The following is a 15,108-nucleotide window of genomic DNA, read 5'->3' on the forward strand; positions in this document are numbered from 1 at the left end:
CTGGATGAGGTTAGTGTGTTGGGCTGACCTACAGCATTGAACAAAAAAAGCAGAATATTTACTAGGAACAAGCTGGTTCCTATGCTGGTTTTTGCGACAACATACTTCTAACGTGGATAATACCCCCACAAAAAAAACATTAATGTGTGTAATAACATTAAATTAAATGCGTCACACAATATTCTGCATATTATTCATATAGCTACTTGGCATGCTCCAGGTTTGACAGTGCTGAGGATGGTCATGAGTTAGGGGTTCATGACCCCACTGAAAAGGTTCCTTACATCACTGACAACCAAGATCATGAGGTGGTCAGGTCATAAGTGAATAATCAGATACAAAATAAGGTACTAGAGAGGGGAGGCAAAGGATGGAAATCACTGGTGCTCAGTCTTTTGTTGAAGGCATTACTACACACACCTTATAGTCAGACCTGAAAATATTTCTTTCAAATCAACAAATATTTTATTATTGAGCATGTGGTATGAAGTGAAGTCCACTGCAGCAATGAGATGCATGGATGGGCGATCTGAGTGTGTGAACAAGCTAGTTAGACCATGGATTCAAATGAAGCAGGGGACTGCACTGAGCCGTTTTCTAATTATTGCGTGTACATATAACTTCCTAACGATTATATGCATAGCCTTACTGAAAGGTGCATCAAGTCTGTGTCACCGGGGAAATTAGCCAGCATATCTGGAATGCCCAAAAAGCACCACTGTCGCATAGCGTAAAAGGAATGGTGTCACTTTTGAACATATCAAACCACTAACAAAAAAATGCAAGTATTTCAATTTATACAGGAAAACAAAAAACAATAGTAGTCATTATGCTTACATAAAAACATGGTTTAAAGGTGTTCCTTTTAACTTCTGCAAGAGTATCCATGAAGCAAATGGTTTGTTATCCTACGTCTGAAAATACACCTTGATTGATGCCCCTGCTATAGCCAAGGGTATACTAACGCAGTCTCGGCCCGCTCGAACCCCAAGACCCACACAAGGTTACATTAAAAACAATGAAATCAATTCTCAGAAATACAACTTTACAAGTTTTACATGTGGAGTTAAATTCAACTACATTATAGTGATTAAATCCAACCTGCCTTTGCTAAGCCTGGTCATATTTCCGAAAGCAGCCTGAGAGGGCTGGGTGGTGGAGGAGGCGGCCTACACCTCTTGTGCTCAACAGGATATCCTCCATTAAGCTGTCTCAGTCCCACTTTGGTAAGGGGTCTATAGCTCTCCTCTCCATTCAGGGCCTTTGGCTTTTGTAGACCAGGCATTTTTAAGGAAATAAGCCTCAGGAGGACATGTTATTCCAGAAGGAGGAATCTTAGCAATATACAGATACACAAGCAGACATGAGAGGCCATCAATGGGGAGTGAGGTGGTGCTCATTCCCACTACCAGTGTTTCATTGTCCATCCCAGCCTCCAATGTCACCGGTCATTCTCTGTTCCAGTCTGTGGCCGGAGAATCTCAGCCCCAGTCACATAACAGACAGCTTCAGTCACTAGCAAAAGCCATGCCTCAACCTTGACCAGAAATCACAGGCAGTAAGTAAGCTCTTCTTTGCTTGCCCAGAGTAGGATTTAAGGGAGTTGCACAAGATATGGAGTTCATTCAATGCTCAAGGGATCAGGGGTGAGATTGTAACAAAGGAAGCGATTGCACAAATGAGAGAAAGATAAATAGCGAGAGGGTGGATCCCCTATTGAGAAGTGGATAAGGTCAGTGAGGTGGTTGGTCAGTGAGGGGGTTTTAACCATTGGTTGGTTCTCATGATAACAGAATGGGTGGAACTGGCTGGGGAACAAACTCCCAATGAAAACAACTCCAGTTAGAGGGAAAAGAAAAGTATGGGGAGGGAAAGGGGTTGACCCTAAGACATGTGGTCCCAGTGGAGGCATGGCAACAGTCCTCTTACCCATCCTCCTTAGGGGGAGTGTACCAGCCTATAAGGATCAGACAAGAGACAGTGCACTCAGTTATACTGGACAAAACAGTCAGTTCATCCTAGACAGTAGGAATGAGCAAAGAGTTAGCTGTATTTTATCTTGACCTAAGAACAATCACTATAGCTGCCATATGAAACCCTCTTGGCGCTTGTAATACACTACCAAAAGTATGTGGACACCTGCTCGTTGAACGTATCATTCCAAAATATTGAGCATTAATATGAAGTTGGTCCCCTCTTTGCTACGACAACAGCCTTCACTCTTCTGGGAAGGCTTTCCACTAGATGTTGGAACATTACTGTGGGGACTTGCTTCCATTCAGCCACAAAAGCATTAGTGAGATCGGGCACTGATGTTGGCCGATTAGGCCTGGCTCGCAGTCGGCGTTCCAATTCATCCCAAAGGTGTTCGATGGGGTTGAGGTCAGTGCTCGGTGAAGGCCAGTCAAGTTCTTTCACACCAATCTCGACAAACCATTTCTGTATGGACCTCACTTTATACACAGGGGCATTGTCATGCTGAAACAGTAAAGGGCTTTACCCAAACTGTTGCCACAAATTTGAAAGCACAGAATTGTCTAGAATGTCATTGTATGCTATATCGTTAAGATTTCCCTTCACTGTAACTAAAAGGGGCCTAGCCCAAACCATGAAAAACAGACAGACCATTATTCCTCCACCAAACTTAACAGTTGGCACTATGCATTCCGGCAGGCAAGAGTTCTTCTGGCATCCGCCAAACCCAGATTCGTCCGTTGGACTGCCAGATGGTGAAGTGTGATTTATCACTCCAGAGAACGCATTTCCACTGCTCCAGAGTCCAATTGTGGTGAGCTTTACACCATGCCAGTCGACGCTTGGCACTGCACATGGTGACCTTAGGATTGTGTGTGGGTGCTCGGCTATGGTAATCCATTTCATGAAGCTCCCGACGAACAGTTCTTATGCCAACGTTGCTTCCAAAGACAGTTTGGAACTCGATAGTGTGTTGCAACCGAGGAAAGACGTTACGCGCTTCAGCACTCGGTGGTCCCGTTCTGTGAGCTTGTGTAGCATACCACTTGGCAGCTGAGCCGTTGTTGCTGCTAGATGTTTCCACTTCAAAATAACAGCACATACAGTTGACCGTGGCAGCTATAACAGGGGAGAAATTTCACAAACTGGCATCCTGTAACGGTGCAATGTTGAAAGTCACAAATCTCTCCATTAACAGTGTTTGTCTATTGTGATTGCATGGCTGTGTGCTTGATTTTACACACCTGTCAGCAACGGGTGTGGCTGAACTAGCCGAATCAACTAATTTGAAGGGGTGTCAACATACTTTTGTGTGTGTGAGATATATATATATAAATACATACACTGCTCAAAAAAATAAAGGGAACACTTAAACAACACAATGTAACTCCAAGTCAATCACACTTCTGTGAAATCAAACTGTCCACTTAGGAAGCAAAACTGATTGACAATAAATTTCACATGCTGTTGTGCAAATGGAATAGACAACAGGTGGAAATTATAGGCAATTAGCAAGACACCCCCAATAAAGGAGTGGTTCTGCAGGTGGTGACCACAGACCACTTCTCAATACCTATGCTTCCTGGCTGATGTTTTGGTCACTTCTGAATGCTGGCGGTGCTTTCACTCTAGTGGTAGCATGAGACGGAGCCTACAACCCACACAAGTGGCTCAGGTAGTGCAGCTCATCCAGGATGGCACATCAATGCGAGCTGTGGCAAGAAGGTTTGCTGTGTCTGTCAGCGTAGTGTCCAGAGCATGGAGGCGCTACCAGGAGACAGGCCAGTATATCAGGAGACGTGGAGGAGGCCGTAGGAGGGCAACAACCCAGCAGCAGGACCGCTACCTCCGCCTTTGTGCAAGGAGGAGCAGCCCTGAAGCACTCAGCAGGCCACAAATGTGCATGTGTTTGCTCAAACGGTCAGAAACAGACTCCATGAGGGTGGTATGAGGGCCGAGTCCACAGGTGGAGGGTGTGCTTACAGCCCAACACCGTGCAGGACGTTTGGCACGTGACAGTCTGGAGACGCCGTGGAGAACGTTCTGCTGCCTGCAACATCCTCCAGCATGACCGTTTGGCGGTGGGTCAGTCATGGTGTGGGGTGGCATTTTTTTGGGGGCCGCACGCCCTCCATGTGCTCGCCAGAGGTAGCCTGACTGCCATTAGGTACCGATATGAGATCCTCAGACCCTTGTGAGACCATATGCTGGTGCGGTTGGTCCTAGGTTCCTCCTAATGCAAGACAATGCTAGACCTCATGTGGCTGGAGTGTGTCAGCAGTTCCTGCAAGAGAAGGCATTGATGCTATGGACTGGCCCGCCCGTTACCCAGACCTGATCCAATTGAGCACATCTGGGACATCACGTCTCGCTCCATCCACCAACGCCACACCACAGACTGTCCAGGAGTTGGCGGATGCTTTGTCCAGGTCTGGGAGGAGATCCCTCAGGAGACCATCCGCCACCTCATCAGGAGCATGCCCAGGCGTTGTAGGGAGGTCATACAGGCACGTGGAGGCCACACACACACACACACTACTGAGCCTCATTTTGACTTGTTTTAAGGACACTACATCAAAGTTGGATCAGCCTGTAGAGTGATTTTCCACTTTAATTTTGAGTGTGACTCCAAATCCAGACCTCCATGGGTTGATAAATTTGATTTCCATTGATAATTTGTGTGATTTTGTTGTCAGCACATTCAACTATGGTAAAGAAAAAGGTATTTAATAAGAATATTTCATTCATTTCAGATCTAGGATGTGTTATTTTAGTGTTCCTTAATTTTTTTTTGAGCAGTGTATATACACATACAGTGAAGTCAGAAGTACATACACCTTGGCCAAATACATTTAAACTCAGTTTCACAATTCCTGACATTTAATCTTAGTAAAAATTCCGTTTTAGGTCAGTTAGGATCACCACTTTATTTTAAGAATGTAAAATGTCAGAATAATAGTAGAGAATGATTATTTTCAGCTTTCATTTCTTTCATCACATTCCAGTGGGCAGCTTACATACTCATTAGTATTCGTAGCATTGCTTTTAAATTATTTTAACTAGGATCAAATGTTTTGGGTAGCCTTCCACAAGCTTCCCACAATAATTGGGTGAGGTCAGGGCTTTGTGATTGCGCACTCCATACCTTGACTTTGTCCTTAGCCATAACTTTGTAAGTATGCTTGGGGTCATTGTCCATTTGGAAGACCCATTTGCGACCAAGCTTTAACTTCTTGACTGATGTCTTGAGATGTTGCTTCAATATATCCACATAATTTTCCTACCTCATGATGCCATCTATTTTGTTAAGGGCACCAGTTCTGCAGCAAGCACCCAGACAACATGATGCTGCCACCCCCCTGCTTCACGGTTGGGATGGTTTTCTTCAGCTTGCAAGCATCACCCTTTTCCTCCAAACATAACGATGCTCACTATGGCCAAACAGTTTTTTTTTGTTTCATCAGACCAGAGGACATTTGTCCATAAAGTATGATCTTTGTTTTCAGTTGCAAACCGTAGTCTGGCTTTTTTATTGGCGGTTTTGTAGCAGTGGCTTTTTCCTTGCTGAGTGGCCTTTCAGGTTATGTCGAAATAGGTCTCATTTTACTGTGGATATAGATACTTTTGTACCTGTTTCCTCCAGCATCTTCACAAGTCCCTTGCTGTTGTTCTGGGATTGATTTGCACTTTTTCGCACCAAAGTACATTCATCTCTAGGAGACAGAACGCGTCTCCTTTCTGAGCAGTATGACGGCTGTGTGGTCCCATGGTGTTTACACTTGCGTACTCTTGTTTGTACAGATGAAAGTGGTACCTTCAGGCGTTTGGAAATTGCTCCCAAGGATAACCAGACTTGTGGAGGTCTACAAGTTTTTTCTGAGGTCTTGGCTGATTTTCATTTGACTTTCCCTGATGTTCACGATGTCAAGCAAAGAGGCACTGAGTTTGAAGGTAGGCCTTGAAATACATCCACAGGTACACCTCCAATTGACTCCAATTATGTCAATTAGCCTATCAGAAGCTTCGAAAGCCATGACATAAGCTTCTGGAATTTTCAAAGCTGTTTACAGGCACAGTCAACTTAGTGTATGTAAACTTCTGACCCACTGGAATTGTGATATAAGTGAAATAATCTGTCTGTAAACAATTGCTGGAAAAATGACTTGTGTCATGCACAAAGTAGATGTCCTAACCGACTTGCCAAAACTATAGTTTGTTAACAAGAAATTTGTGGAGTGGTGTATGTAAACTTCCGACTTCAACTGCACATACACAACTGTACATAATTTCACAACCACTGACTGATGTATGGTGGGATGTAATCTCAAGGTCAAATATGATACAAGATGTGTAAGTGGAGATGGTAACACTCACCGTTCTTTTCATGGATCTGGACCAGGGATTTGTATGACTGCTGTGCTCTGGCAAGATTGTATTGGTTCTGAAACAAAAACAGTGCATATATTGAACTTGTGCTTATGAATGCCCCAAGCAGTGTAAAGGTTCAGGACTAAGCATCATCACGTACAAGTGAATTAGTTTGGTGAAGTCTGACCGCACGGTGGAGGCCTTTCTATCAGCTTCCCCCAAAGAATTTTGCCGCTTGTACTGACATCATGCTGCGTTTGCGCCCACCGCAGTTAACCATTAATTGCAAGGTAATAAATAGCGTGTCGAACTGTGGGGAAAATCTGAGGTGCCAGAAGCTGGGTCTATTTTGTCCGATGCGGGTTTATTAAAATTCAGCATCAGAGGAACTGGCTCTTAAGGCCAGAGTCCTATCAACCCAGTGACAGAAACATTGGTATTCTTATGTTTTTGATTAATAGGTACATTTATGGCATTCTATTAACCATTTCACCTACCCAACTTACGTAACCTCAGGACAAATATGATAAACACTTTCATTAGACAGGATTTGACAATATAGCTAAGTATCAAGACTTTCTTTGGTGTACATAGTTAGATCCTAACTTTTAAAGAACTCAGAGATTATCAAGCAAGAGGGCCCAAGATTCCTTGAAACTACAGCTTGTCTATAAATATCCCTGTCATTTGGTTTGATCCAAAGTCTGCTAGGATCCCAGAGCCAGATTAGTGTAACTGTGCTGATAGAAGAGGGAGAGAAATGACAGTATGAAGTGGACTCGTGTGAAGCGTCAGCATTAAGAGATCAGCAGCATCGCACTATCCCAGCGACGCTAAGTAACAATGTCCTGTTTAAATGAAGTGCTGATACCTCATTTCCATAGAGCAGCTTGGACCAGCTGGCCACAAACACCAGGGAGCTCACCCCTTTATCCATGTCAGAACACAGTGTCAATACACCCTGTAGTATGCATCATGTTAACACATTTCAAAGCTCTCTGGCCCCTTAAACAATGCTTACCTTATTGGCTCCAAACTGCACTCTGGCTTTTCCCTTGACTAAAGTGGCGTTGATCTGCATGATTACGGACTCTATGGAATAGGCACTGCTCCAGCCCTGAAATCAAGTGGCGATACATTGTCAATGCACTAGCATTTACCTCCACTGTGAAATAACAGTGAACAAGTTAACTGACATTGAGGCATAAAAACATACCTGTTTTGTGAGAAGCTCCATGCACAGGGCACCCCCTCCAAGAACATAACTTAGAAGACAGCAGGTGAAAGGAAAACATTAGAATATGTAGACATTAAGTGATCAAAAGACCACAATACATCTCTTATCCACAAGCACAGACGATCTCCTTTTAGCTAAACTGTCACTTCTGACATTCAGCTTTTCATTGGCTGTTGACAATTAGTCTAGACCACAAGATCCTGCCCTTCCTTCACGGTTAAGTGAGGGGAGCAACTCAGTCACAGCGGAAACGCTGCAGAAAAACAAAACCATTCCACTCATACGCAGTGAACTGAACTCACCCTCCAGACAGCACAGGAGAAGCCACCCGTACAAACGGTGGATCAAAGGGGAAATTATCCTGCAGGTAGAGCACAAAATAGCATTAAAATGAGAACACCCAAAACTACCAAACTGTCTCTGCTTTCTAGTATCAGCATTGGTACTTACTTTATATGAGAAGTTGAGCAGAATGTAATCCATTCCCTCCTTTTCCTTTAAAACCTGCAGGTCACTGTGCAGGGGACTATCTGGATCTACACTGTTGAGCAAATAGAGCGCATCATAATACGTCAGTCACATGTTAGAATTATACAGTACTGTCAACTCCTATGGTAAAGAGTTACTTACGTCCTCAGCTTGATGTGCCATTCATACAAGCTGTCATTGACCAGCTCCACTGAATAGATACCTGGAAGAGAATGCATAGTATGGTAAGTGACATTCTGAATCAAACTGTCATGTTTGTATTATTTTTTGCACCATATCCGAAGAGCTTTCTAGTGCTGCTGCAGTGAAGTACGTACCCATCTTGTAACTCTGGGACCGGTATATCTCCCGGAGCTCCTTCATGAGGCGGTCTGAGGCCTGCACTGAACCAGACACTGCACCCTGCAACACACAACACACACAGGGTAATACACCGATACCCAAACATGCAGCACATTCAATGATAATAATGCACATAGACTCCGCGACAATTAAATCAAATGTTTACAGGCTCAGTTCAAATATGCTAATAGCTCTGCATTTAGATAAAACGTCTACAAACTCCTATAAATGAACAGTTATTGATCAGCATAGAGACAAAATGCTTCAGAACTAACTGGCAGTATACAGTTCGCTACAATATATGGGGAGAAGTTCACAGGTTCCATAGCAATGCTCTCATCTGTGATAATGATAGATTTGAAGAGCTGAGCCATTGAATGCAGTAGGGACTGTGGAGGATGAGAGCAGAGTATCTAATTTATAAGTCTCTCAGAGCTGCTCACATACCTTAGGGGAAACGGCTGTATTCCAAAGCAACAATTAAGAAAGCTATGTGTAAATGTTAGATAATATGATTACTATCAGAATGACTAATTACTGTAATTCAGCCTACGCAATCCATGTTGATTATGTCATTGTTACAAATTGGAGTCCTAAACAGCATAATCTGGGTGTACTGCATTGGTAAGAAATTCCATCAGTAAAACACTGATCAAAAATCAAATGGAAAATACATGCATTCAGAACCACCTGAAACTGGTTAGATGCATGCATATTGGCTATATCATAAAGGGTCACTCTAGACATCCCAGTGTAACAGTGCTGGGTCCAGTAAACTGTTCTAGACTGACGACAGACATTCCCCATGCATCCCCCAAAAGCGTATAAAATGTCACCTTACCGAATGAGCACTTACGTTCAAGTGGTCCTGCCTCTGGTTCTTGCGGATCTTCTCCAGGATGGCCAGGTTCTCCTTCTCGATGCCGTCATCCTCAGACTTTTTCCCATCCACTGGCTCCTCCTCTTTCATCTCATAGTGGTCCAGGTCTTCAATGTCCTGCTGGCACCACACACAACGACAAGAGCACTAGAAGACATGTTTTCCTTCAAGTTAACACTTGCAAATATGTGTGATTGGTATTGACTATCTAGTCGAGCTTGACATCCAGCATGGCTCAGCTCAAATCAGCATGGTAATGTGCAGCGCTATATGTAATGACATTTATTTGAAAAGGGATAAGGACCTCCCCCATTTCCTCTTCTTCCTCCTCTTCGGACGTGACCTCGTCTGTGACCCCATGCTAAAGAAACACAACAGAAAGACAGACAGTTCAATCTCATTCCTAACATGCCATACTCAGTGACGCCAATTGCTTTAGCAAGTTAGATGTAGGCCTATAGTCTAACAAAAAAATGGTAGAGATATTTGTAGGAATGTTCCGAAATGTGCAAAACCAGTAATTGAGTTTCTGGGTAGTCAGAAACAACATTCCTCAACTGTACAGGCTGCTACTATTTAACATTCAACCTCTGCTTCAGTCATTCTAATTCCTAAGTAGACTTATTTATTTATTTTTTTACCTTTATTTAACTTGGCAAGTCAGTTAAGAACAAATTCTTATTTTCAATTACGGCTAAGAACAGTGGGTTAACTGCCTTGTTCAGGGGCAGAACAGATTTTATTTACCTTGTCAGCTCGGGGATTCGATCTTGCAACCGTCGGGTTACTAGTCCAACGCTCTAACCACTAGGCTACCTGCCACAACCGTAGCCTACGGTTGTGTGTTCATTGGTTACGAGGTAAATTATGCTAGCACCTCCCACTGTCCCCTCCCACAGGAAGAGTCTATTGATTCCATCCCCGGGACTCTGCACTAATCATTAATGTCTGTGCTGATGGACGGTTTCAGGACTGTATTAGGTTCTTCATGCAGGTTTTTAAACCCTTTCATCAGCTAAGTGTCTACAATCTCCTTGGTAGCTTCCACAATAAAATTAAACAAAGGGATTAGGCACATGACTCACTTCAGGTATGTGAAAGGAGATGGTCTTCATGAAAAAGCCTCTATGGTTATTTTTTTACTTCAATGCCCTCCAACAGAAAAATATACAGGCCTAGTAGTACTTGAAAACCAGAAAACATTTTGAGCGGACATTGGCCTAGTCAAAGTGCAGACTTAAACCCACAAAGGTTGCTGAGTTAAAGCAGTTCTACATGAAAGCGTGGGGCCTTACCTTTCGGTCTTGTCCTACAGGGCCGGCAGGGAGGGGCTGGTCCAGCATCTCTACATCTGGGTGCTGGGGCAGGTTGTACAGCCGACAGAGGTCACAGATGAGCCGCTTCAGCTGCTGCAGGAGCTGGGGGACCGAGGGACAGTACCAGCAGGCAGTTTGAGTTGGGGAGCACAGGCAGCAGCACTAGATAACACAACACAGTCATGTCACAGATACATTGCCGTGAAAAAGGATTTGACCCCATTCTGATTTTTTACAACGAATGCTATCAGATCTTCAACCAAAACCTAATATTAGATAAAGGGAACCTGAGCGAAAAAATAAAACAAATAGGATACTTATTGAATTTATATAATAAACAAAGTTATGCAACACCCAATGCACGTGTGAAAAAGTAACTTCCCCCTTACACTCAATAACTGGTTGTGCCACCTTTAGCTGCAATTAGTGCAAACAAACGCTTCCTGTAGTCGTTGTTGATCAGTCTCTCACGTCGCTGTGGAGTAATTTTCACCCACTCCATGCAAAACTGATTTAACTCAGCGACATGTGGGTTTGAGCATGAACTGCTCGTTTCAGGTCCTGCCATAACATCTCAATCGGGTTCAGATCTGGACTTTGACTAGGCCGTTACAAAACTTCAAATATGTTTTTTTTCATCCATTCTGATGTAGACTTGATTGCGTTTATTTGATCATTGTTTTGCTGTATAAACCAGCTGCACTTCAGCTTATGCTCAGACAGCCTGATATTCTCCTCTAGAATTCGCTGATACAGACCAAAATTCATGGTTCCTTCAATGATTGCAAGTCATCCAGGTCCTGAGGGAGCAAAGTATCTCCAAACCAACACACTACCACCACACATGATCATTGTTATGAGGTTCTTATTGTGGAATGGAGTGTTTGGTTTTCACCAGAAAAATGGAAATCTACAAATTGTACATTTTGGAACGGCCTAGTCAAAGTGCAGACTTAAACCCACAAAGGTCGCTGAGTTAAAGCAGTTCTACATGAAAGCGTGGGGAAAAATTTGATGCGAGAGACTGATCTAATGCTTCCTGTAGTTGTTGGTTGCAGTCATAGAAGGTGGCAGTCATTGCAGGAGGAACAACCAGGTACTCTGTAAGAGGAAAAATAATTTCTCCACACAGGGCATTGGCTGTGGAATAAATGCATTCAATAATTATAAAGTGTTTGTTATTTGAACACAACTTCCCTTGATCTTATATTAGGTTTTGATTGAAGATCTAATAACATTCAGTGTAAGAAAATATGCAAAAACAGAACATTAGAAAGGGGGCAAATACTTTTTCACTGCATTGTACCTCCACCACGGCACACCCTCAGAGACAACATGAAAGGTAAGATTGTGTCAGGGAATGTCAGACACCTTAGCAACAGTAACAGTGCAGAAATGTGTACCTCTGCAAGCTTCTCAGTATTGCTATAGAAGAAGCATATTCTACTGAATGTAGGCCTGGTCCATACATGGTGAAAATGTTGTATAATGCATGGTGCAACAGAGAAAATCTAATCACCACAGATAACTTTAATAAGAGTACAATAAAATGCAGATCTGGTGGGCTACAAACAGAGCATGCAGTGTTAGTAAGTAGGCTAAGTCAAAGAATGTAGCTACATAAGCAAGATATAGCCTACAGAGAGCTCAGTGTTTCCCCTTGGATTTCTTTCAGCAGCAGCAAAAGATAGGGGGGGGGGGGTGYGGGCTTGCTCTGTGCTGGGGGAGCCTGGGGGCTTGCGCCCAGACTGGTAAATATTGGTAAATATTTTCTTAACTCTTTCTTGAACTGCACTGTTGGTTAAGGGCTACTAAGTAAGCATTTCACGGTAAGGTCAACAGGTGTTGTATTCAGTGCAGGTAACAAATTATTTCCTCTCAAATATTCACATGACAAGGCCTTTTGGCCTGCTGAAACTGTCACTGTGGCAGTGTGCCTGTCAAAAAGACCCATCCCTCTGATTCTCCATCAGAGGCACTCTCACCAAACATGACAGAGGGCTGTCCTATGATGTTTGAGTGACATGAGGGTGACTTCAAAAACCTCCGCTGTCTAACAGCTAGAACTAAGACAAGAGGAAACAGGCAGAGAACAGCCCTGAATTAGTCTGACATTCATCTCCCTTTAACCTCCAATACCGGTTGGAACAGCAGTATGAAATAGGGGAGTTGAGTGACAGCTAGGCTATCAGAAATGCTTTACCCAACAACACCAAAACAGGTATGGTTAGTTAGTCATTTGAAGAGATGTGATAGTTTGAAAAACAACCTGTTTTTAATTGCTCCGCATAACACTTAGTTGAAGTTGATTTGATTAATATTCATGTCGTATAATATGGTTGTTTTAGTTTGGATATGAGCATCTGCTAAACAACAAAATTGTAAACAAATACTTCAAATATATTTATCATTATCATAACACTGGGAAATCAACTTCCTAAGCATCCACATACTAGATCAAAGGCTGGAATTGAAATGGATCTTACCAGGGTGCTGCCCTTTCTGACATCCTCCAGGCGTTCCAACACGTGTGTCAGGCTCGGGTCATCAGAGTCCACAAACCAGATTGGAGGTGTGGAGGGGTACGACTCCTGTAAGACATGGGTTTCAATGAGGATGAAAGAAGCAAACAAATAAATCAGCATTATATGGCTGAGAAATATGATAATTATTTGGATCAATAACATTGACGTGTCAATCATAAATCTGGGAAATCTCAAGTCATTTTAAACAGAAAAAATAAATATCTGATTACTACTTTACATTACCTGAAACTAAATTAATGTGTTGTGTGATGGTGGCCATTTCACATTCCTTGTAGAATGTTAACTAGCCAAATAACGTTAAGAGCACTGAATTCAATCAGTATGCTGGTCAAACGAATGTAGCAAATTGGAAAATACAAACCAATAGCATACAGCTAGCAGATCACGGTCTGTTGACAAGACCAGAAGCTGTTTATTTGACAAGTGATGCTTTTGAATCATGATACCTAGCAATTATTTACTGACGTCATTGGTATAGCTAACTTAGTACTTACTGTGTTGATCATGACCATGAAGCATGCAAATATAACAACCACTACGTTAGCTAGCTAGTTAACTTGTTTGACAATCAACTAACGTCAGAAAATGCGGAAGTGTAGCTAGCTAACATTAAAAAATTATCAGTGACGCAGAAAGCGTGCCTAGCCTAGGCCCTACCATAATGTCATGCCAGTTTTTAGAATAACTATTTGGCTAAAATCAGACTTGCTTGTATCTCAGTATTTTGGCTAGCGACGTTGGCTACGTAACCTACAATAGTATTATGCAAGTATTTTTACTCATACTAAGTCACTATAATAGAAACAAAAGTCAGCTACCGTTAGCTAGCTTGCTAACATGCAAATATTTAGACTCCTACTAGAAGTAGAAACAAAAGTCACAAACATTGCATGGCTAAAGAAGCTAAATGATAGCTGACTAACGTTCGACTGGCCACAATTTGTTGAGTGTTTCTTTAACTATCTGTCCGTTCGCCTGTCCCGCACCGCCAGGCAAAATAACTGCGTGTTCTAAGCTAACCTACTGTAACTAGTTACCGCGGTTACTTGGCTAGCCAACTAACGTCAAATAGACATGTCGCCTCGTTTCCCTACTTACCGTAATGTTGCAATGTATAATCAACAGTTTTTCTCCAGTCACATTAAACTGACAGTTTAACTCATCCGGTTTCCAGTCAATAATTCGGAAGCGTTCGTGGTTTGGATCAAAAATGGACTCCAGAAACTTCAGTTCGGCCTTCAGCCCCGAAACCGACATCTTCCACGCATCTCCGGCTGGGCCGCTGGGGATGGGTGAAGTCGGGACTAAAACTGCAGTCACGCAGTCGAGTCCCAAATCAAGCCTTTTAAAACAACGTAATGTCAAAGCGCCTTCAACACAGGTTAGCTAGCTGAATAACAACGCCTTGATTATTCGTCCGTTGTCTTTCCGTTTAGCTAGTATTGTTGTTGATGTTAGCCTTCTGATAGTACAATTTTAAGACCATACAATGTGACTTGGTTGAGTATTTACAGTTCTTTCAATTAGTTGCGTATTTGTTTCGCCGGTCAACAAACTGATCATGACGATGCCCGCAAAATGTAAAAACCAAGGCAGGCACTGTGTGTCGTTGATCCCCGGCGCTCAATTGTGATTTCTTCTGGGGTTTAAAGATGGCGTTTTCCCGAGCCTGCAGAATCCCAGCATCCAGTGCGTGCTCAGTTGAGGGGCGGAGGTTAGAACACCAAAATATAGAAATATATAAATCACTTAGACAACTTTGAAACATTTTGTCACAGCAGTCTTTCTGTGTGGCGACTGAGTGAAGTAAACCGTCCTTACCTGGAGCATATTGTTACTAAAATTGTAAACGTGTAGCTGGCCAAAGGTAGTCCTTTTCCAGGTGGAAGTTTAGGCCAATAAAACCATATTTATAATTTAATTGATGACAAGGCAGACCCATGGAAAACGAATCTA

The 15,108-nt window shown here is 42.8% G+C and overlaps 1 protein-coding gene across 5 annotated transcripts; it reads right to left on the reverse strand.

Annotated features, from left to right (window-relative positions):
* Positions 1 to 1,564: 1,564 nt before the first annotated feature.
* LOC111969307 (ubiquitin-conjugating enzyme E2 Q2) lies at positions 1,565 to 14,811 on the reverse strand. 5 transcript variants are annotated; one of them, XM_023995351.2, is made up of 13 exons: positions 14,251 to 14,811; positions 13,093 to 13,197; positions 10,586 to 10,708; positions 9,595 to 9,651; positions 9,267 to 9,407; positions 8,386 to 8,470; positions 8,210 to 8,270; positions 8,030 to 8,120; positions 7,882 to 7,940; positions 7,559 to 7,607; positions 7,364 to 7,459; positions 6,349 to 6,415; positions 1,565 to 1,957 (listed from the first exon to the last, which is right to left on the reverse strand). In XM_023995351.2, exons 1-13 carry the CDS (start codon positions 14,407 to 14,409, stop codon positions 1,926 to 1,928), a joined length of 1,125 nt encoding a protein of 374 aa, XP_023851119.1. In that variant the 5' UTR covers positions 14,410 to 14,811; the 3' UTR covers positions 1,565 to 1,925. The 5 variants fall into 5 exon arrangements, with proteins under 5 accessions (XP_023851119.1, XP_023851117.1, XP_023851118.1 ...); XM_023995349.2 differs by having other exon boundaries at positions 9,252 to 9,407; XM_023995350.2 differs by having other exon boundaries at positions 9,267 to 9,410.
* Positions 14,812 to 15,108: the final 297 nt, after the last annotated feature.

Source organism: Salvelinus sp. IW2-2015, linkage group LG10 (assembly GCF_002910315.2).
Source record: "Salvelinus sp. IW2-2015 linkage group LG10, ASM291031v2, whole genome shotgun sequence".
NCBI lineage: Eukaryota > Metazoa > Chordata > Actinopteri > Salmoniformes > Salmonidae > Salvelinus > Salvelinus sp. IW2-2015.

Bases quoted from the DNA above. Each gene is read 5' to 3' on its own strand.
- LOC111969307 (XM_023995348.2), bottom strand. From the start codon at position 14,409: ATGTCGGTTTCGGGGCTGAAGGCCGAACTGAAGTTTCTGGAGTCCATT. The intron at 9,652-10,585 runs GTAAGGCCCCAC...GTGTTTCTTTAG, and splicing joins CTGTAGGACAAGACCGAAAG to CATGGGGTCACAGACGAGGT. The intron at 8,471-9,251 runs GTAAGGTGACAT...TGTGTGTTGCAG, and splicing joins TGAACGTAAGTGCTCATTCG to GGTGCAGTGTCTGGTTCAGT.